Genomic DNA, 21,323 nt, shown 5'->3' on the forward strand with positions numbered 1-21,323 from the left:
GAGAAGAAACTGAGAAGAGTCAGGGTGGCCCCACCCTTTATGACCTCAGCTGGAGGCACGAAGACATTCAGGGTACAGGAACCGCACCAGTGAGTATTGCTGACCAAACATCTCTGACTCGAATGCAGTGTGTGCGCACACACCCAAACTGAAATACACATGTGCAGTTTGTGCACAAGCCCCTGAACTTTCATATCTGTGTATAAATGCTCCGCCTTCTTTAAAGGCAAGCTCACACTTCCATTGTTTTGCAGATCCATTTTAATGAACAGTTATTAACAGAGCACCAAGTATAATGCAATTAGTTGGCCTTTTCATTGTTGCAAAATTGTGGATTTCTCTTAGAATGCCACACAGTTGTGCCTCAGAATCAAGGTGGATTTTCTGTTGCAACTAAGGATAGCCTTTCGCAAAAACCAGCACCAAATTCAGTGTTATCAGAGGATACGCTATATCTATATACACATTTATTTGCACAACTATATAGTTTAACTTCTTTATTCAGATTACTAATTTTTACATTTTTATTATACTAGAAAATGATGAAAGATGTATTTCCTATTTACCAGATAAATAATGTTTTAGTAATGAGTTGTGCCAAGGTCTGTTTGGACGGACATTCAAATTCAATTAAAATATACAAAATACGCATTTTAAATGTTTTTATTACATTAAACTACCTTAAAAGTAATGGATACATAAGAAAAAAGTTAGTCAAAGTTTATCAAAACATGTTTTGCACTTAAAATTGACTGATTTATTAAACAAAGGAAGTATTATCTGAAGTTAATTAATTGAACTGATTGTTTCTGGTCACCATGTTCTGCAAGATTTTAGCATTAGCACATCTCATCCTCTTACTCCCAGTTTTTATTCGGACATTGCAAAACAAGCATCCCTGTTTTTTCAACTCCCAATTGGTTTCTCAACTAGCTATTGAACTGAACTAGCTAAAGAAAGTGAAATGAAGAAAATACTGTATTCTCTCAACACATACGGAAGAGGCGACTGCTGTCAAAAGCTTTTAGCATTTCAACAAACTCTGGTTCCAGGTGCTTAATTAGTCACTTCCACCAGCTCAGTGGTCTGACTTTCCTTAAAATTTGACAGCAAACATGTAGTGTTTAATTTCTTTTTGTAGTTAACTTAAATTATTTTAATAAATTATAATACTTTAAGGCCTTAGCATAGGTTTTCATAATTACAAATTTAATGTTAAGTAAGTTTATTTTTTAAAAATAAACCTGTATTTAAATAAAAATTTAAATAAAACTGATTTTATGAATTTTATTTTAAATACATTTTTATTCACCCAAGCTTTTTAAGGTTTAATAAGAAACCCTTGCAAGCCAGAAGTATAACCAAGAATAGCCAATGCAGTAACATATGAATCTAACAACCAGTCTGAAACAGTAACTCTGAAAGATGCTAAATGCTCCACTCATCTGTGTGGCATTAATCCCATACTGTCAACATTAGATATCTAATTTCTGATCATGTTAGTAGTAGCATCAGTCTAATGCACTTTTATATGATTATGGTTGCAATGACAGATTTTGGGGCAGGTTGCAAGGTGGCATCTAGTTGTCACCAAGGGATCCCAGGATGGAGAATAAAGTATTCCTCCCCTAGTTGGGTGGGGACTGAGGCAACTGAGTCTGGAGGGTGAGGAAAAAAGATTTATCACCTGTCCTCCAGCAGTAAGACACAAACTGACTCCTAGATAACAATAATCTCCAAATATTCAAACTTTCAGCTTCCCTCCCCATCCCAGACATCTCCTAGAACGCCGGGACTCGTAAAAAAAAAAAAAAAAAAAAAAAAAAAAAAAAAAAAAAAAAAAAAAAACACACGCAGCACATTTAAAATTTAGAATTTGGAAGAAGTATAAAGAAAACTCAACGAGAATCCTGTAGCACTTTAAAGACTAACAAATTTAATTTCTGCAGGCATAAGCTTTTGTGGGCTGCAATCCACCTCACCAGAGAAAACTGAATAAAAGAAAACTGAATCAAAATGAATAGCACAAGGAATATCGCACTGACTGGACAGGCAATGAGGAGGCAATGGTGAATGATTGAGTCCTAATGTGCCACATAGATTAGGGGCCTTACTTATTGGACACCTTGCCCAATGTTAGTTTTCTTGTTACCCAGTAGAACAGAACATGGCATCCCATTAGGAACTGCAGGAAGGTCAACTCTTGATTCTAAGCTTTTTAAAAACTAACTAAATTGTTTAACTTCAATTTTCATTAGTTGAATCTAATATGACAAAGTCATTTGTGGTAGCTATTCAACCTCGACTGAGATGGCAGTAGAATGGATGGAGAACATTTGTGTACATTAATCAACTTACACTGCTGGTGTCAACTGTGTTGTTAAGACGTTAGCAGAACTGACTTAGTATCTTACTAAGTAATGTTCTTACAAATAGATACTTCAAAGGCAACTGAAAAAAGTTTGTCAGTTATAGTTTGTCAGTTATATGGTTTGGTTCAATCTCATTTTAGCAATCTAAAACTTCCCGATTCCTCAGAACTTGTTTCCTGTTTAATACACAGTAATTGAAAATGATTATGCAGTAATTTATTTAACCTCGGCTGACAGTCCATGAACTAAAATTGAGGCCATCAACAAAGATACTGAAAATTCTTTCTTGGAAACTAGGTGGATGAAAAAAAAAATATCAGCATTATTTGCTACAAAGAACAAACTTTATAAAGCCTAAATTGTAATCTACTCAAAAGAGCTGTAGGTCAAAGAATAAGAGACATAGTCCAAAACTATAGATACACTTAGAAATAAAAAAAGCCAAATATCACTATGAATATCACAAATAAGAAAATAAGGAAACAATAGTGTTGAAAAAGCTAAAAAAAGGTGCTATATACTTACTTGGTGTGAAAGCAAATCTGTGCTTACATAATTCACAGTATTCTTTTCTGCTGTGTTTCAGCCACTGAACTAAGCTGCAATAAAGAGAAACACGAACATAGGGCTAAAAACATGTCTACATTTAAAAAATTAAGACATCCAAGCAATTGATTTCCTGCCACTTGTGAAAAGTTCAAGTCTAAAAAAATTAAACTTGAAATACTGTTAATTGGGTTTATCAATTTATCAAATATATTAAGCCTGTTAAGTTAATATAAATAGATTGAAGCATTATGAAAATGAAATTGGCATACAAGAATGGAAAAGGAGGGTGGGCCACCCATTGGAAACTGTGATTCTTCTAATAGATTGTTTGTACTACTGATGGTGTACCCTCTTTGGGTGTGTATTAGTTCAAATCTTATGGACACTACTGTCCAGAAGGTTGACACACCCAGGACACTTGAAGCTCTATTAATGTGGAACTTTAACTTTTTTTCTCCCTCTAAGGATTGTTTGTACAAAGTACAACACCTGCATAACTACAGTTGAAATAGTAAGCAATTATATAATTAACCATGATCATAATCCATTCACATTGTGAGTAGTTTTAACTTTGGCATTTCTGTGATTAACTGTGCCACCGTAACATTGCATTAATATAGGATTTAAAAAAGTTTAAATGTAATATTTACCCTTCAGGGTCAGATCTTTACACTCCAATTCATATCCATAAAGGTGCAAAAAGATACACTAATAATTTAGTAAATTTAATCTGCTGGTTTCCTGATGTGCACAGTTTGTAAAAGGCTACCAGTCAAGTACTACCATACTCATAAGCAGGAATGATTGTAACAATATGTAGACGCACATACTTGATTTTTACATGCTCTTTACCCAGACAGAAAGCAAGTAATGTGAGCTAACCTGTAAGAGCTATCCAAAAGTTTACATTTAAATATATTTTCTCCATAAACTGACTTTTCTGCTTACATACTAGTTACTCTGAAGACCTAAATAAGTGTTCCTTTTAGAAAACACATTAGTGTTTTGTTTAAAAAATTAACACTTACCATTCTTGATGAATAAATTTAATACTGCCAGTACACACGCATGGATGATAGAGGGGTTTCTCAGGTGTTCCTTCAGACCGACACACCCTACATATGTCTGCAGGCCAAAACAAGAAATTTATTATCATTTTGCTTAAAATTTCTTACACATTTAATATCAAAATAAATTACAAATCCAAAATAATGGAAAATATAATATGGTCATGGATCATGCTACATAGCAAAATAAAATCATACCGATTTATCATGAAATAAACTGAAAAATACACAAGACATTTTGAACGTGGAGAAATAAAAATTCTATGAGCTACAGAATTCTGCCTCTTCTTCCTGAAAATCCTGACACTGGAAAAAATTGACAAAAATTTCTAACTACTATACAAAAACAACAGTTTGAAAGCTTCTGGAATTAACACACAACTGCTGAGGATGCATGCATGACCACGCTGGATGTAAAGATATTTGTATTGCTAAAACAGCAACAGATATGGGTCATTTGAGGACATAAGCTGAAGCCCCCAGACAGCTGCCTCTCAACTTGGCACTGGAAGCTGAGAGTAGTTGTAGAAGTTTTATGCGATGTAAACAGAAGACAGGAAGGCCTGAGGTCTAACCAAGGATGTGTCATTTGGTATACTAGCCCTAAATTTAGTAAATTACTGTTTCAGCACTTTAGAGGCAATAAAAAATAAATTTAAAAAAAAAAAACCAAAACACTACTTTAAAGTGACAAAAGCTGAAAGGTATACTTGATCAAGTGGACACAACTTCTACCTAATAGAAGCAATATAGGTTTCAGGTGCTACAGGAGAGTGGAATAATTTCTGCCTCATGTTCTATAACCCAATCATCTGCTTTCTCCTGAATTAACATAGCTGTGGGAGATTTTCTGAAGACAAAAAAAAAAATGTTATTTCTATTTATAAGAGTAGACACGTAGCCTATCCCAACTCTAGGTGCTCTTGATAGCTACCTAAATACAACAAATATAGATGGAAGCCTTAAATAAAATATTTTATTTACTTAAGAGTCATTATCCTATCCAAAAGTCATCCATGTGAAAACATCAACACCATGCCTTGTATTAAACACCTGTGTCAAAGAATCAAGAAAGTGCCACCTTTGCTTATGTTCATATATTTTTGTGCTCAGCAGGAATTCAAACGGATAATGTTTTACTTTCTCTAAAAGTCAGAAGCAATAATACTCTTACATAGCTGTTTTCGTCCACAGATCTCAAAAAGCGTGTACTCACGCCAGCCTCTGTGTATGAGGCTAAGGCAGTACATCTCAAGTTCAGTTTTCAGAGACTAGATGTAAGAATGTAAGTAATTTGGGAGATAAGATAAGGAGGAGTAACTTAGTACCTATGACAATCAGGTCTCTGGGCCCATTTACATGGACTAAAAGCTAAAATTAAATAAGTCCAGAAACATTCTGAATGCAGCAACAGTAATATTACAGAATTGATGTGGTTAGCATTGAATTTGCCTCAGTTAGTTTCATTAACTCATAACACATAGGTTAATAAAAAGAACTTATCACTATCACCATTACCCAGGAGGATTATCACTATACACTCATCAGTGGACAGCAATGGGAGTTGCTCTTAGGTAGGTAAGCATTACTTTCTTACTACGTGTTCCCAGAAGATGGTGTAGAACAATTGCTCCTCCTCCCTGTGATCACTGCTAAGATGTTCTAGAGCAGGGGTTCCCAACCCATGGGCCACTGGTGGCTCATCGCTGCCTCCCGCCAGCTGCAGAAGGGAGCTGCTGCCTAAGGACCCAGACGGAGCACATTGCCATGGGACTACAAGACTGCTGCAGGGTCCTTGCTGCAGCCAAGGAGATGAGAGATCAGCGCTCCCGTCCCTCTAGTTGTAGCAGGGAACACGGCAAAGCGCTCTGCCTGGGTCCCTAGGAGCTGGGGTCCCTGCTGGAGCCCTGCTGGAGATCAGAGCACTGATCTCCCATCCCCCTGGGTGAAGAAAGGAGCCACTACCTCAGGACCCAGGTGGAGTGCATGGGGCTACAGGACACTTGCAGCTTCCCTGCTGCAGCCAGGGGGACGGGAGATCAGCAAGGAGGCAGCCAGGACCCACCATGCTTGAGGAGGGGCAGGACTCTAAAAATCAGTGCCTTCCAGTTTAGCCTGCACTTACCCACCATGACTTAGCTGCCAGGCCACATGAGTCAGTGTGTTGTGACAGTCACTCATCTACACTAGTGCTTTGTCTGTGAGTGTGTGACATACTGTGAGTAATTTCTAGGTGTAAAACAGTGAATGTAAAAATGAGCACAGTATCATCAAAATGTTTATTTTAAATCTGTAGTGATTTGTAGTCCTTAATGGTGTATACATCAATACATTTTTTATGTGTTGATAAACTAGTGGCTCTTCAGGGTTGTACAAATGATATTTGTGGCCCTCGAGCCAAAAAGGTTGGGAACCACTGTTCTAGAGGGTTCCTTCGTCTCCCATTCCTGTTCAATGAGCATAGGGGTGCCACTAAAGATATCTCTATACAGTAACATAAGCCCAGTCTGAGCCCAGGCAAACCCTCTTGAGTCCACACTGGAATTGTACTAATCTCGGGCTCGGACCCAGGGTCCCAGGACCTTACATGGCTGGAGGGTTTGAGCTGGAGTCAAGCCAGGACCTAGGGTCCGAGCCCTATTACCTACCTGTGTACAAGTGGCCCTGGCTTGACTCAGGTCCTAGAAGTCCTCCGGATGTATCCCACACTTCCTGGTGGCAGAGTAACAGCACTCCAGGCAGTCAGCACAGCTGGCAGAAAGCACCATTACTGCCTGGCCAAACATGCTCGCCCTTCCTGCTCCTTCCGCAAACTCTTGCTCGTCCTCACTGCTGCTGTGCAGCACTTGCCTGCAGCAGGTGCCGTTAATGTGCCAGACAGGAGGTGACTCCTGGCCATCTGGATGCTAGGGTTCATTCCTCCCCAGGCCGGGCTGAGACAAAAGCTCTGCTGCTCCCCCTCACTGCCTAGGGTGGCCAACCTTCCAGGATTGTGCTGGAGTCTCCAAGAATTAAAGATTAATCTTTAATTAAAGATTGTGTCATATGATGAAACCTCCCAGAATACCTCCAACCAAAATTAGCAACCCTATTCCTGCAGGGCAGTGTTTGGTCCCTGCTCCACTCTCTGGAGCTTTCCTCTGGGCTCCCACTGCCCTCCCTGGGGCTGCCTGTGTAGGGGCACCCAGGTGCATGCACTGACAGGGCAGTGAAAGGGAGTCAGCTCCAAAATTTCTCTGCAGCCGTCCAGCGTGCAGTGGGGGCAGGGATAAGGGATCACCAGGGGGTGCTAGAGCACACTGCACCCCCAAGCCCTGGCGATACACTTCACCACTCCACAGCCATGGTAGTATGTGTGCGCTTTAAGGGACAGGATCTTTGGGAGGAAAGCAGCAATCGCCCAGCCGGGTCATGTGGGCAGGGGCCACACATCCTGGCCAGAATGGAGCAGGGAAGGAAGTATCTACTTCTGCGGCCCATAGGGGGACTGCTAAGAACGGAAAACCTTGATTATTAGGCAAACCAGTGAGACACCTGTTGGCTGCTTCTGGAGACATGTTAGAAAAATGGGAGTAAGAAAGCACCAGCAGCAGAACACTGGGAGCTGCTTCTGTACCAGTGTTGAGCTGAGCCAGGAGCAGAAGACTTTAAACAGTGACTCTGAGGCAGTGTATGTCCCACTAAGTGTGTTCCTCCTGAAGGGCAAGTAACCTGCAGTTTGCACAAGCTCACAGTCAGAGAGCCTCCAGGGTTTTCAGTGGAGACCGATTCAATAAAACCATTTCACAAAGCCATTGTGCTAACCCCCAACCAGAAATTTATTTTCATCATGTCATTCTGACTTACATTACACAGCAATAAAGAAAACCCCCACCCAAGCTCTGCCCCCTGCCAAAAATGAGCCAGGTCTCCCTCCTCTCCAGGACATACCACCATTTATGTCAATGTCATTCAGTGGGAATAGTGTCCCAGCCTGTCCATGAATGTAGAACATTTTCCCACAATGCACTATGTTCCCAGGGCTAAAGTGTTGACACTGGGGGCAGGAGGCAACTAGGCATTCTGGGGTATGGTTACTTTGACACAGGCCTGTACACTGCAGTGTGGATGCAAGAACCCTAGGTTGGAGCACAGGTCAGAAAATCCTTAACCTAGGGTTAAAATGCAATGTAGACACTTCAGCTCAGGGTTCCCTGACATGGGTCAGCTGACTCAAGTCCCACTAACCCAAGACTCTCATTGCTGTGTAGACAGCCTAAAAAGGTTCTGAGGTAATACTTTAATATATAGATGACATCCAGCTTTTTATTCACCCAATCCAACCAGTGTTGTTGAATACCTAGTCCAATGCTGGGGTGAGATTGGGACATAGATCAAAGCTAGGTGACTGAAGCTCAATCCACATAAAATTGAAATAATGTTGGTAGGTTAGGGGAAGTAGCCAAATGATATAGTGAAGCGGATGTCCACTGCTGATTAAGGACATTTGTCTGCCATTTATTCCATGGGCATGCAGCCTGGTTGTTGTGTTTTAACCTCAGTTGTGGCTGAATGAAAACATAGAAGCAGAATCCAGAAGTTCTTTTAACCAACTACATCTGGCTGGGAGAACATTACTTTTTTTCAGATGCAGCCCTGCTAAAATAACCCATAAGTGAGGCACCACTGTCTGAGGTATTGGACACTCAGCTGAAAGTCAGGAGACCGGGGTTTTATTCCTCTGACCCACTGTGGGACCATGAGCAAGTCACTTCACCTCTCTCTACCCTCACATGCTATATCTGACTTACCTATTTAGTCAGTAAGGAACAGTCCGTGCACCAAAAAGCGTACAATTTGTATAGGGCCTAGTAGTACAATGGGACCCTAGTGTTGGGGCTTGTACCTTAAAATAATAATCCATATCTTTGTTGCCTGAAGACCGGATTACTGCAATGCACTCTACATAGGGATATACCTTAAATCAATTCAGAAACTTAAGCTGCCACATTTTACACAGCTTGCTTATTAAGTGTTACTTCCCTGAAGTATCATATCTGTACTAGTGGCCTATTCTCTTCTGGATAGCATTTAAGGTGCTGGTTTTCACCTATAAAGCCCTAAATTACTTCAGATATTCCCCCTGGAGAGACCACATATCCCCACCACACCATACTTGACCAGCTTTGATCAATCAAGATGCTTGATCTGTATCTCCTTTGATTTGAAGGAAAGGAGGCTGGAGGTAATACGTTCTCTGAAGAGCATGCTGCAAAGCACATGAATTTGTGCAAGTTGCTGTAAAAGATGAAGTTATGTCTATGAGGATGGATGGGGAGTGGAATTCTGTGTTTTTGTAAGGAATTTTACTTCTAGCTATCAAAATAAGTTTCTGTAACTGGAGTCAGGGGGTGTTGAGAACTTTTAGATAGGTGCTTTTTATTATTGTAGAAATCCAAATATATACACAAACATTTGCCCAACATAACACAGACTGTAAAGGCAACAGCCAGCTTCAATCTATTCTGTCTCCTGAGGGCAGCCGCCTGGAATTAGTTACACTTATTGCCTACACATTGCAACATTCAAAATGAGTTCTGGCTATGTAACAGGTGTAGTTCTCTATTTGTGAATACAGTTCTCATCTTCCCCTGTTTACATGCAATGTGCAGGGAAATTTATGTTGTATATAGCTCTTTACCTTGAAAAAAGTTGTTAAAGCCAGACTGCCTAACTATTTTTCTCGACATACAACACCTCAGTCTACTATTTCCCTAATTAGAGAGATCTCTCTTTGGCATCCTGATGCCTAGAATTGGAGATTAAGATTTTACCTATGAGTTAAAATTTAATTGCAAAGCAAAGGAGTATTCTTCACCAGCACAAACTGGAATTTGTTATACATGAACATTTTAGCCTTTCAAATGTCCTCTATAAAAGATATGCATATGGCTATGGTCATGGGGTGATGGAGTTTTGACAGAATTTTATAGTGATATAATATAGTCAATTAGGGTGACCTTAACAGCATGTGTTTAAAGAGGGTATAATCACAGAATGCTAATTATAGTTTTAAACCAGCCTTTAAAGACTTATAAGCTATTATATTTCAACATATACACAATGGGCAAGCTGATAACTGTAAGAGTAAATTAAGACATGAAAAAGTCATTCATCCATTCTCCATGGTTGAGTGAGAAAAAGTCACTGGTAAGTGTTATAAAGTTTAAATATTGTTAAATTTAAAATTAATGTTATTGCAAATATTACAGTAGTGCTCTTAGACCTCAAACATGATTGCATCTCAGCATGCTACAACACAGGTGTACATGGAGCTTACAATCTAAGGTCCCAAGCCTGTAAATATTTACACACATGATTAACATTATGTACGTGAGAAATCCCCTCAGTGGAACCACTTATATGAATGTTTCCAGGTTTGGGACCTAAATTAAGACAAAAACAGCATTTGTAACAACAGTTAAGACAAGGGTAACAGTATCATCATACATTCTCACAGGCTAACAATAATCTGAACTATTTCAATTTTTCAAAAATCCTCTATCAAGAGTATCCCCTCAGCTCCTTTAACATTTACACATTCTCCTCTCAGAATTAGTTATCCTTGGCTTGCTGCTTATGTTATCCTCAGGAAGCTATACTCCATTGCAAGCACTAATAGCTTCCCACCTCCCCAAAACAAACTATCCCGAGTCCCTCAGACAACAGACCCTATTCTAGCCTCACACCCCCGTCAGGTGAAGCAGGAAGGCAACCAATGCTTCTGAGGTTTCTGACACACTCTGCTGCTACCCAGTTAACAGAGGTGGATCCCTAAATGTGTCAGATGCTACTGAGCAGCAAGTCTATTGCTCATTTATGGACCATATGTTCTGATGCCACTGTGTTATGGGGTTGCAAAGCTGTCACTCGGGTCTGCTCATTATCTGACCCCTATATCATCCCCCTTCTCCACATCCTACCCACCCCCAGTCAGCCTCCCACGCCCAGAAAACAGCTCCGAGTCCAGAAATGAAGCCATTATAAGGATGCCTGAGGCTGTAAAGGCACTATTTAGGTGCTTCTGGGCAAAAGGGGGCTACTTGGGCCATGTACACCTGAAGACTTTGCAGGGCAGTGAAAAGAAGCCTGGCTAGTCTCCCCACACCCATGATACTAACAGCCTCTGTAGTTGTTGATGAGTTACTTCTGTAAGATACTGAAGTCTTCCCAAAGTGATAGGAAAGATAGATGTTGGGTATGAGAGCCGAAGTCCTAACTTTCAGGAAGAGGGCAAAATCTAAGTGTTTTTGATAGTCCTTCAATGCAACTGTAGTGTTTGAGGGCAAATAAAGCTCCAAGTAACATATCAACATTCAAAAGATGTGCCAGACATATCCCACAAACAGGATTCCAGAGGCTAGAACAGCCTTAATGATTCTCAATGTACTACAGAACTAGCCAGACCGACCTAGTCCATGCTAGAAAAATTACTCATTGCTGACAACAGGTATCAGCAACGGATTCAGACCCACACTGCAAGTTTACAACATGGCTTGTAATGATCAACACCCTTTCAGAAAACAATGACAAATGAAATTTGTTCCAGGCAAGTCTTAACCAAGGTTTTCTCAAATGGTGCTGGACATTATGTGCCCTTTCTCCAGATCCAAGTACTATGAGTGTAGCTTAACCAGTGTTGGACCTACTTCTGACAACCTTCGTGCTGTCAACATCACTGAATAAGGCTAGGAATAAAGAGTGATGCCCAGTATGCGGTAAGTAGGTACCAACCTCCATGAAGAAAAATAAAAACTAGTGCCTCTTGTCCTGATTTTTGTACAGTTTTCAACACATAACTGCGGGGTTTTTTTTAATTTGCTACAGGTCATCTTTATGATGCTTTTTCACAACTTCAAAACTCAAACCCTCACCAGTGATTTAACTGATTTTTTTACTTTAAAAATTCAAAAACTAAACTGAACATTTTTTTTCAACAGCAGCAGGAAGCCTGCCCAAAAAATCAGTGGGACCACTGGATAATCAGGGTGCTAAAGAAACACGCAAGGAAGACAAGACCACTGTGGGAACTAAACAAATTCTTTGCATTGCATTCACCGCAGAAGATGCAACAGAGATTCCCACACTTGAACCACTCTTTTTAGGTGACAAGTCTAAGGAACTATCCCAAATTAAGGGGTCAACAGAAGAGGTTTTAAAACAAACTAATAAATTAAACCTCAAAAAGTCATCAGGACCAGATGGTATTCACTCAAATATGAAATTGCAGAACTATTATACTAACTGTGGTATGCAACGCATCGCTTAAATTAACCTCTGTACCAGATGACTGGAGGATAGCCAATGGTAAACCCAATTTTAAAAAAAGGCTCAAGAGGCAATCCTGGCAATTACAGGCCTGGTAAAAGTCTAACTTCAGTACCAGGCAAATTAGTTGAAACTATAGTAAAGATCAGAATTATCAGACAGATGACACAATATGTTGGGGAAGAGTTAACACAGCTTTTGTAAAGGGGAATAATGTCTCATCAATCCATTAGAATTCTTTGTGGGGGTCAACAACATATGGACAAGGGTGACCAGAGGATATAGTGAAACTGGACTTTCAGAAAACCTTCGACAAGCTCCCACACCAAAGGCTCTTAAGCAAAGTAAGCAGTCATGGGATAAGAGGGAAGGTCACCTCATAGATCAGTAACTGGTTAAAAGACAGGAAACAAAGTGCAGAAATAAATTGTCAATTTTCACAACAGAAGGGGATAAGTAGCGGGGTCCCCCAAGAATCTGTACCAGGACCTGTGCTTTTAAACCTTCAAAAATGAGCTAGAAAAGGGGGGTGAACAGAAAGGTGGCAAAGTTCACAGATACTAAATTAGGCAAGTCCAAAGCTGACTCTCAAGAAATACAAAGGGATCTCACAAAATTGGGTGACTGGGCACCAAAATGGCAGATGAAACTCAGTGTTGATAACTGTGAAGTAATGAACATTGGAAAAAATAATGTCAATTATATATACAATATGATTGTTTCTAAATTAGCTGTTATCATTAAAAAAAGATCTTGGAGTCAATATGGATAGTTCTCTAAAATCATCTACTCAATGTGCAGTGGCAGACAGGAAAGCTAACAGAATGTTAGAAACCATTAGAAAAGGGATAGATAAGTCAGAAAATAACAATGCTACTATATAAATCCATGGTACACTCACACCTAGAATACTACATGCAGTTCTGGACGCTGCATCTCAAAAGATACATTAGAAATGGAAATGGTGCAGAGAAGAGCAATAAAAATTATTAGGGGTATGGAACAGCTTCCACAAGAGGAAAAATTTAAAAAGACAGATTATTCAATTTAGAAGAGAGATGATTAAGGGAAGACATGATAGAAGTCTATAAAATCATGAATGGTTTTAGTGAATAGGGAAGAGTTATTTACTGATTCTCAAAACATAAGAACAAATGGATCACCCAATGAAATTAATAGGCAGTAGATCTAAAACAAGTGTGAGGAATTACTTCTTCACACAACACTCAACCTGTGGAACTCTTTGCCAGGGGATGTTGAGAAGGCCAAAACTGGGTTAAAAAAAAACAAATTACATAAATTCATGTAGAATAGGTCCATTAATGGCTATTAGCCATGGTGGTCAGGGATGTAAGCCTATACCCTGGCCATCCCTAAACCTCTGATTGCCAGAAGCAGAGACTGGATGACAGGCAGATGTATCCCTCGGCAAATTACCATTTTCTGTTCACTCCCTCCGAAGCATCTGATACTGGCCACTGTCAGAAGACAGGATACTGGGCTAGTGGGGCCACTGGTCTGATCCAGAATCTCTGCTCTTATGCCTACAGGGCCGGATCTAGTAGGTACACTCAGAGGCTGCTTAACTCCAGACAAAACAGTCAAGGAGGACCCTTCCCTTATTACCTTCAGCCCAAGGGTTAGAGTACTCATTAAGGACATGGGGAAACTACCAGTTCCATTCCCCCCTTCTGCCCGCTGAGGAAAAGGGACCTGAACAGGGATCTGCCACCTCGTACGTTGTTGACAACATTACAGAAGACTTTTATTTAAAACAGACTTTCTACATCACCCTTCGCTTTTAAGAATTACACACAATGCATGAAACTGTTACCAAAAGCAGAGCACAGGGAATGAATGCCCCCCCCACTTATCACCAGCTCAATGACCGCACGATTTACAGAAGTAGGTTAAGGTGCATCAAGGACCTTGCCCCACCAGCAGATATTAGGGGAGGTGGGGAGGCAGAGACTGGGTGAAATGTGAAAGAATATGAACGAAACGATTTCCAGGGGACACCCTCTTACCCATTCCCCTCTCCGCCAGCGGAAAGCTGCCCCCTGCACCCGCACCCCAGCTTCTCCTCCGCCACACACACGGGCCGAGCGCACTTTGGATACCAGCAGCGGCTGCGCTGCCCAGTGCGGACCTGGGCGCACCTGGGGGTTGGGCATCACAAAACCCGGCCGGCCAGGCCAGGCCAGGCCAGGCCAGAGCCCCCCGCCCCGCCCGGCGGGAGCCGCGCCGCGCCTCCCTCCTTCCCTCCCGCCGCCTGCAGCCCCCGGCGCTGGCTCCGCACCCGCCTCCCCACGCGACAGCAGCCGAGGGGCGCGCGGCCGGTCCGCACCCGCCGCCCGCAGACGTTACATAACAGACAGACAGACAGACACACACAAACGCGCGCGCGCCGCCCCCTCCCCCCAGCACGCACCGCCCCGACCCCCCCCGCGCACAACGGCACGGTCCGACCCCCGCCTCGACCGCGCCCAGCGGCGGCGGCACCTGCAGCCCCGCCCGCGCGGCGGTTGGGGGAGGCCCCTCCCGAGCGTAAACAACCCCGGGGCCCCTCCCCGCCTGGGCCTCCGCACCCGGGGATGACGCGGAGAGGAGCCCGGCCGGGGCCAGGCGAGCGCCTTACCTTCCTCGGCGGTCTCCATCTTGTCTGGCTGACGCAGCGGGCGGCGCCGCGGCCGGGGGGCGGATGGTGTGACTGCGGGGGGAGGGGCCGCGGGGTTCGCGGAGCGAGCACCATAGAGGCAGCCGGAGCTAGAGCGCCGCACTCGCCTCGAGCGCCCCCCGGCGGCCCCTGGCTCTCTTGACCCAGAGAGGGGCGGGACCGGGAGGCGAGAGCCTGTGTGGGGAATGGCCTTGTGTGAGAGAGAATGACTGTAATTCCAGGTGTCTGCAACAAAACTGCGTGTCCATAGGCTACAGTGATAGGCACACACAGAGCAACACTCACACCTACACACGCCCCTGCGGCACGTGCACATGCACACTCGATTCAGTTCTAACAGAATGTATTGGCATGGCAGACTACACAAGCATTTCCAAAAGGTAAAAAAAAGGGAGCTGCATGTTCCCTTCCACACGAAGAGAGAAATGTGCACACGCACACAAACAGACACAAATGAACAAGCACTGATACAGGTGCTCACACACACTCTTCTTCGCAGTCACAATGATCAATACGTAGACAGATGCATAAACAGCAGCAGCACACACACACGTGCACACATGGATGCACACATGGATGCACACAAACATACACAAAGAAGCATGGGGACACATGCATGCACACACTCACATAAGAGTGTACATATGCCATATGCACAGTCACAGATAAGTACATACATGCACAGATGAAGACAAACACAGAAACACAAATATGGATACCACACATATACACATGCATAGTACAAATACACACAGATACCTAAGAACATGCAAAGACACATTCACACAGCATCCTCACACATACACACCTTGTAATCCCTTTGCATCATAAAAGACTTGGAATATTGGACACTTGATGATGTCCCATGTGGAATAAAAACAGTTTTAGGAGTTTAAATCAAATCCATACATCATACTTTGTGACCCAGGTAGATACACTGTTGGTCTTGACAACAACTAAAATTCAGAGAGCATGAAATGAACAAAGTACTAGCAGAAACAACATTCTGTAGACCCAGTGAAACACTGCATGGACAACTAAAGTAGCCAACCTTTTAGATGCAAATACACTAGTAACTGTGCATGTGTCCAAGCATGTGATTGTGCAATAAGAGAAGACTACTCATCCTGTGCAGTAAATGGTTCTTCAAAATGTGTGTCCCCATGGATACTCCACTCGAGATACACATATGCCCCATGTGCCTCAGATCAGAGATTTTAGGTAGCAGTGCTCATGCAGCCTCGTGCTCTGCACTGTGTCTGTATAGAGTTGCATGGGTGAACTGTCCTCAATTGCTTCTCTGCCGCAAAACTCCATGGCATAGAACTCTGAAGCAGAGGGGAGGAGAGCAGGTAGTGGGGGGACACATCTCAAAGGAACACAGTTATTGCACAGGGTGATTAATCTTCACTTCTTCTTTGAGTAGTGTCATTCTGGATACTCCACTCTAGGTAATCACCAAGCAGTACTCTTTACAGAGGGGTGGGGCTTTGGAGTCAAGTCCAAGATTGAAGACAGTAGACAGTATAGTAGAACCAAACATCACATCAAAAGCAGAGGCCTAAGTAACTGCATAGTGTTCAGAAAAGGTAAATGGAGGTCCAGAATGCAGCTCCACATATTTCTATGACAGCAACATTCTTAAGAAAGGCTACTGAAGAGTGAGTTAATACTCTAGAAGGAGGTTGAAGGTCATGAAATTGATAGCAATAGGCAATGCAGCCAGATATCTACTTAGAAAGTCTTTGCTTGGAAATTGGAGATCCCTTAGTTCTGTCCACAAAGGAAAGAAATAATCTGCGAGATTTTCTAAAGGGTTTAGTCCTGTCTAGGTAAAAGGCTAATGCCCTTCTGATATTGAATGTATGTAATGTCACATCTTCCTTATCTAAGTGTGCTTTAGGAAAGAAAACTGGAAGGTGGATAGGTTGGTTTATGTGGCAGTATGTGGATACTTTTGGTAAAAACTTGGGGGAAAGTTGCAACATGACCTTATCCTTAAAAAATACTGTGAAGGGGAAATATGCCATCAGAGCCCATATCTTTCCAACTCTTTGAGCGGAAGTAATGGTTACAAGAAAGGCAGTTGTCATAGACAAGTTTAGAAGGCAGCAGGTAGCCATAAGTTTAAAGGGAGGCCTCATAAGGCATCTAAGTACCAAACTGAGGTCCCAAACTGGGGTAGGGAATCTGACTTGTGGAAAGAGGTTTCCCAGTCCCTATAGAAATCTCATTGCTGCAGGATGCGCAAACACAGAAAACCCTCCAATATAGGACAAAAGGCTATAATAGCTGTCAAGTGAACTTTAACAGAGCTTAGGGACAACCCCAACATTATTAGCTCTAGGATGTAATCTAGTATATCTAACAGCAGAGAGGATGCAGGTAAAAGATGTCTTAGGTCACACCAGTGACTGAATCTCATCCAGTTTTGCAGTTAGGTTTTACAAGTGGATTGTTTCCTACTATGTAATATCACTCTCCATACATCCTCAGAGCAGGTTGTTTCTAACCCTGAGAACTGTTGATCAACCATGCCTTGAGGTGAGGTTGAAGAATTTGACCGGCATCCAGACAGAGAAGATGGAGGATGGTCTGGAGGGAGATCAGTTAACAAACAGCGAGCTGAGTGAAGTAAAGAAAACATGTTTGTCTTGGCCATGTCGAAACTATTAGAATAACCCTGGCCTTGTCTTTCCTTATCTTGATTTACACTTTGGATATCAAGGGTGTTGGGGGGAATGCATACAGCAGCCTTGAACTCCAGCGAAGGAGAAAGACATCTCCCAGGGGGAGTGGAATCCCAGTCCACCTCTCGAGCAGAACTGGTCGGATTTCTTGTTCTTGGCTGTGGAGAACAGGTCTATCTGTGGGACGCCTCAACATTGAAATATGTGGTGGAATGTAATGGACTCTATCTCCCATTCATCATCCTCTGAGCAGTGCCTTGCTGAGGGCATCTGCTGTGATGTTTTGCACAGCTGGAAGATAAGCTGCTGAGATAATCTGATTTTGAACGCACTAATTCCAGAGTCTCACTGTTTTGTTGCAGAGGGAGAGTGATCTCACTCCCCCTTGATAGTTGATATAAAACATGCATGACATTGTCTGTTATGAACTTCATGTATTTGCCCCTCATCAGTGGAAGGAAATAGAGACAGGCATTTCTGACTGCTCTGACTTCGAGCAAGTTGATATGTAGAGTGGATTTGAGAGGAGACCACGTTGCCTTGAGCAGTGTGAGCGTCCAGATGGCTCCCTATCCCAGTAGGGATGCCTCTGTTATTACTGATGTAGGAAATGATTAAGTAAAGGGGACACCGTGCAAATATTATGATGGTCCTTCCACCAGTCAAAGGACTTTTTCATGACAGAGGGCATTGAGTGTAATTTCTTCAAACTGTTTGCTTGGCGAATAATTACTTCTGAGCCACCCCTGGAGGCAACGTAAGTGAAGTCTTGCATGGCTGGTCACAAAAATACCAGCTGCCATATGTCTCAGCAGCTGGAGACAATTTCTGGCCGATGTCTGGGGACTGAACTGGACTGTAGTGACTAAATTGGCTAGGGTTGTGAACCTGTGCAAAGAGAGGTATGCTTTGGAAGCTACTGCATCGAAGGAACTCCTATGAACTCCAAACACTGCCCTGGGGTTAAGGAGGACTTTTGGATGTTTAATTGTAGCGCCAGTCTGAGAAATAGGTCTATGGTCCTCTGAGTGGCCAGTGAGGCGTCGTTGTAGGTGCATTCCCCGAGCATCCAATCATTGAGGTATGGTAATATCAGAATTCCTTGTCTGCAGAGATGAGCAGCCACCACTGAGAGAACTTTTGAGAACACTCTGTGTGCGGGGGAGAGACCGAAGGGGAGCAACCTGTATTGAAAATGCTCTTGACACAGAGTGAAGCGTAGGAACCTTCTGTGGGAGGATTGAATTGCTATATGGAAATAAGCATCTTGTAGATCAAAGGCTGAGGACCAATCCCCTTGGTCCACTGATGGAATTATTGCTGCAAGAGCTACCATCTTGGACTTCTGAATCTTTACAAATCTGTTGAGTAATTTTAGATCTAGAATGGATCTCCATCCGCCATTCTTTTTGGGAACCAGGAAGTACCTGGAATAAAACCCCTTCCCTCTGTGAAATACAGTTGAGGTAAGCTCAGCTTGGACCCTGCTGAGGCTCTGTCTCAGGCCAAGTGGTTGGAAAGGGACTGAGGGTGGCTGACCTGCACAAGCTCTGTATGGCCATGATACAGAGCACATGCATGGGCTGAATGGGCACTGCTACCTACAATCTCTGATCTGAGGCTCATGAGGTGCATGCATACCTAGAGCGGAGCACCCCTAGGGACACTACTCCTATTGCCTATATTTAAGCCCCAGAAGCACATGTGTGAAAGTGAGTACATGGTGAGTAACCTAGCACGCCTAAGGTTTGTGGATAAGTACATGCTTCAGGCTGTGGTATATCTCTGTACCCATGCCAGTGTGCTATATGGATAAGGGCAAGTGGTATGTACCAGGTCTTGAATTTCAATAGTCCTTCAACCCCATTCCCACAATGCACTAAAGCCTTTTCTACCTGACCCTTCCCCAAACTATAAAGTTCCCTGACCCCCTGACATTACTGGTAGTAGCAAGCTGCGCTGACCACATCAAAACAGTTTCCTCTTTTGATCAGTACAGATGAACACAGATCCTGTTCTGAGAGCAGCTGCCTGGCTTGCCGACCACACCCGGGTGGTGATTAATGTGTGGCTGGAGTACATTGTCCCCTGCAGCTTTGCCCAGAGCAGCAGGAACATTCACCTGACCTGGAAAATTTCAGAGGCTGGAGACAGTGGTCATTCACTAGCCTCCAGCCCACAGCACCTGAGTCTCCTGTCCAAGCGGACAAAAGACTCAAACTGTCACTCCAGGAGGGCTTGTCATCATACATACCCTTTCTATGATGAGCTGGACTGATGCTGTCGAGGACGCCCAGCATAGAGCCTGAAGGGACTTACGGCCCCCTCCTCAACTCCACTGGTCTTATTGTCCAATGGGATGCTGATGAAAGCCAGGGTGAGGAGGCTGTGGGGACTGCAAAGCATGTCACAAAAGACCCAGAGAATGAGAAGCATGTGATTCTGCACTTCTGCCCAGAGGAGCCAGTTGAGGAAGACACCCTGATAAAGCTGAGGAGAAACCTGAACAATGGCAGGAGCCAGAACCCAAGTCAGGTAAATTATAATATACCTCCACTCTCCCTTCCAAGATCCCCTCTTGCTATTGCTATATTCCTGATTTTAAGCCCAGCCCCATTCCACTCCACCCTGAAATGGTCCCTGAACAAGACACAGCTATAAATCAATTATTTTATTCATTTCCCATGACCCATTATTATGCATTTGCCAGAAGTTATACAACAGATTATTAAGGAACAATCATTGTGCCCTTGTGTGTGTGCATTTCTCAACCAGCATGCAGGCAGCGAAGGGCCAAGGGCCACGTGGACAGAGGGAATAGTCTGGGAGAATAACGTAGTAAAATCTCATTCCCTTGGGAAGTTAGTGATAGAAAGGTAAGGGAGGTGTTATGTGATTTGTAAAAATCTACAGACTCAAATTTCAACGGTATCCAAATGTCAGTGGTATTACCCTCTGTGGTCTGGCAGCATACTCGCTGTCTCCCTGGCTCCCAAGTCCAGGTCCTCCAGTTGGTGGAAATTTTGATAATACAATATTGTCGGAAATTAGTCAAGTTGGGTATCATTCAAAATCCCTTCCTCTCACAAACACAATGGTACCAAACATGACAAACCTGGAGCAATTATGTAGATATATATTCAAGAAAATGTTTTTAAACCAACTTTTTAAAATCATACTTTAACACAGGCATGTCAGACATGCAACTCTCACAAAGGTAAATTGTGGTCCTTGACTGACAGTATGGTGTTATAAGTTACTGCTCAGAACATGACACCTGATTAATTTTTTAAATGTTTACAGGTTACTATAAATAAAACGAGTGCTTCTAGTTGCAAGATATGAACTCCAGCTGAGTTGCACAGCTTTGCAGTAGTAAAATCAGTATTTGTTTCTGTTGCTTTTCCTTTTTGATGCAACACATTACATACATTCTTGGTGTAGCACTCAATGTGATACACAATGTTGTATGTGTGGGCATCTTTTGGATCAATGCACTATGTTCCACTATGTTCACAAATTTTGTACAAACTATGCCTTGTGAGGTATCATTTGAAAACTCATAATCCGCTGAACATTATTACCTGGTAAAATATGTGTATCACCATTGTATACAGAGTTATGTTTCTATTGTATAATATTGCTGTAACATGTTCCAGAG

General features: G+C 42.7%; 1 protein-coding gene across 1 annotated transcript in view; it reads right to left on the bottom strand.

Annotated features, from left to right (window-relative positions):
• The window catches only part of MARCHF6 (membrane associated ring-CH-type finger 6), a 107,738-nt gene extending 92,772 nt beyond the window's left edge, over nt 1-14,966 (bottom strand). Inside the window, exons 1-3 of the mRNA XM_067529437.1 lie at nt 14,934-14,966; nt 3,950-4,046; nt 2,898-2,971 (exon numbers count right to left, since the gene is read on the bottom strand). Of these exons, the coding sequence (XP_067385538.1) occupies nt 2,898-2,971; nt 3,950-4,046; nt 14,934-14,952 (190 nt within the window). The 5' untranslated portion in view covers nt 14,953-14,966. The remainder of the gene's footprint in view (nt 1-2,897; nt 2,972-3,949; nt 4,047-14,933) is intronic.
• Between the last annotated feature and the right edge of the window lie 6,357 nt (nt 14,967-21,323).

This window comes from Emydura macquarii, unplaced genomic scaffold, assembly GCF_026122565.2.
Source record: "Emydura macquarii macquarii isolate MOO-44397 ecotype Brisbane River unplaced genomic scaffold, CSIRO-AGI_Emac_v2 contig_320, whole genome shotgun sequence".
Classification (NCBI taxonomy): Eukaryota; Metazoa; Chordata; order Testudines; family Chelidae; genus Emydura; species Emydura macquarii.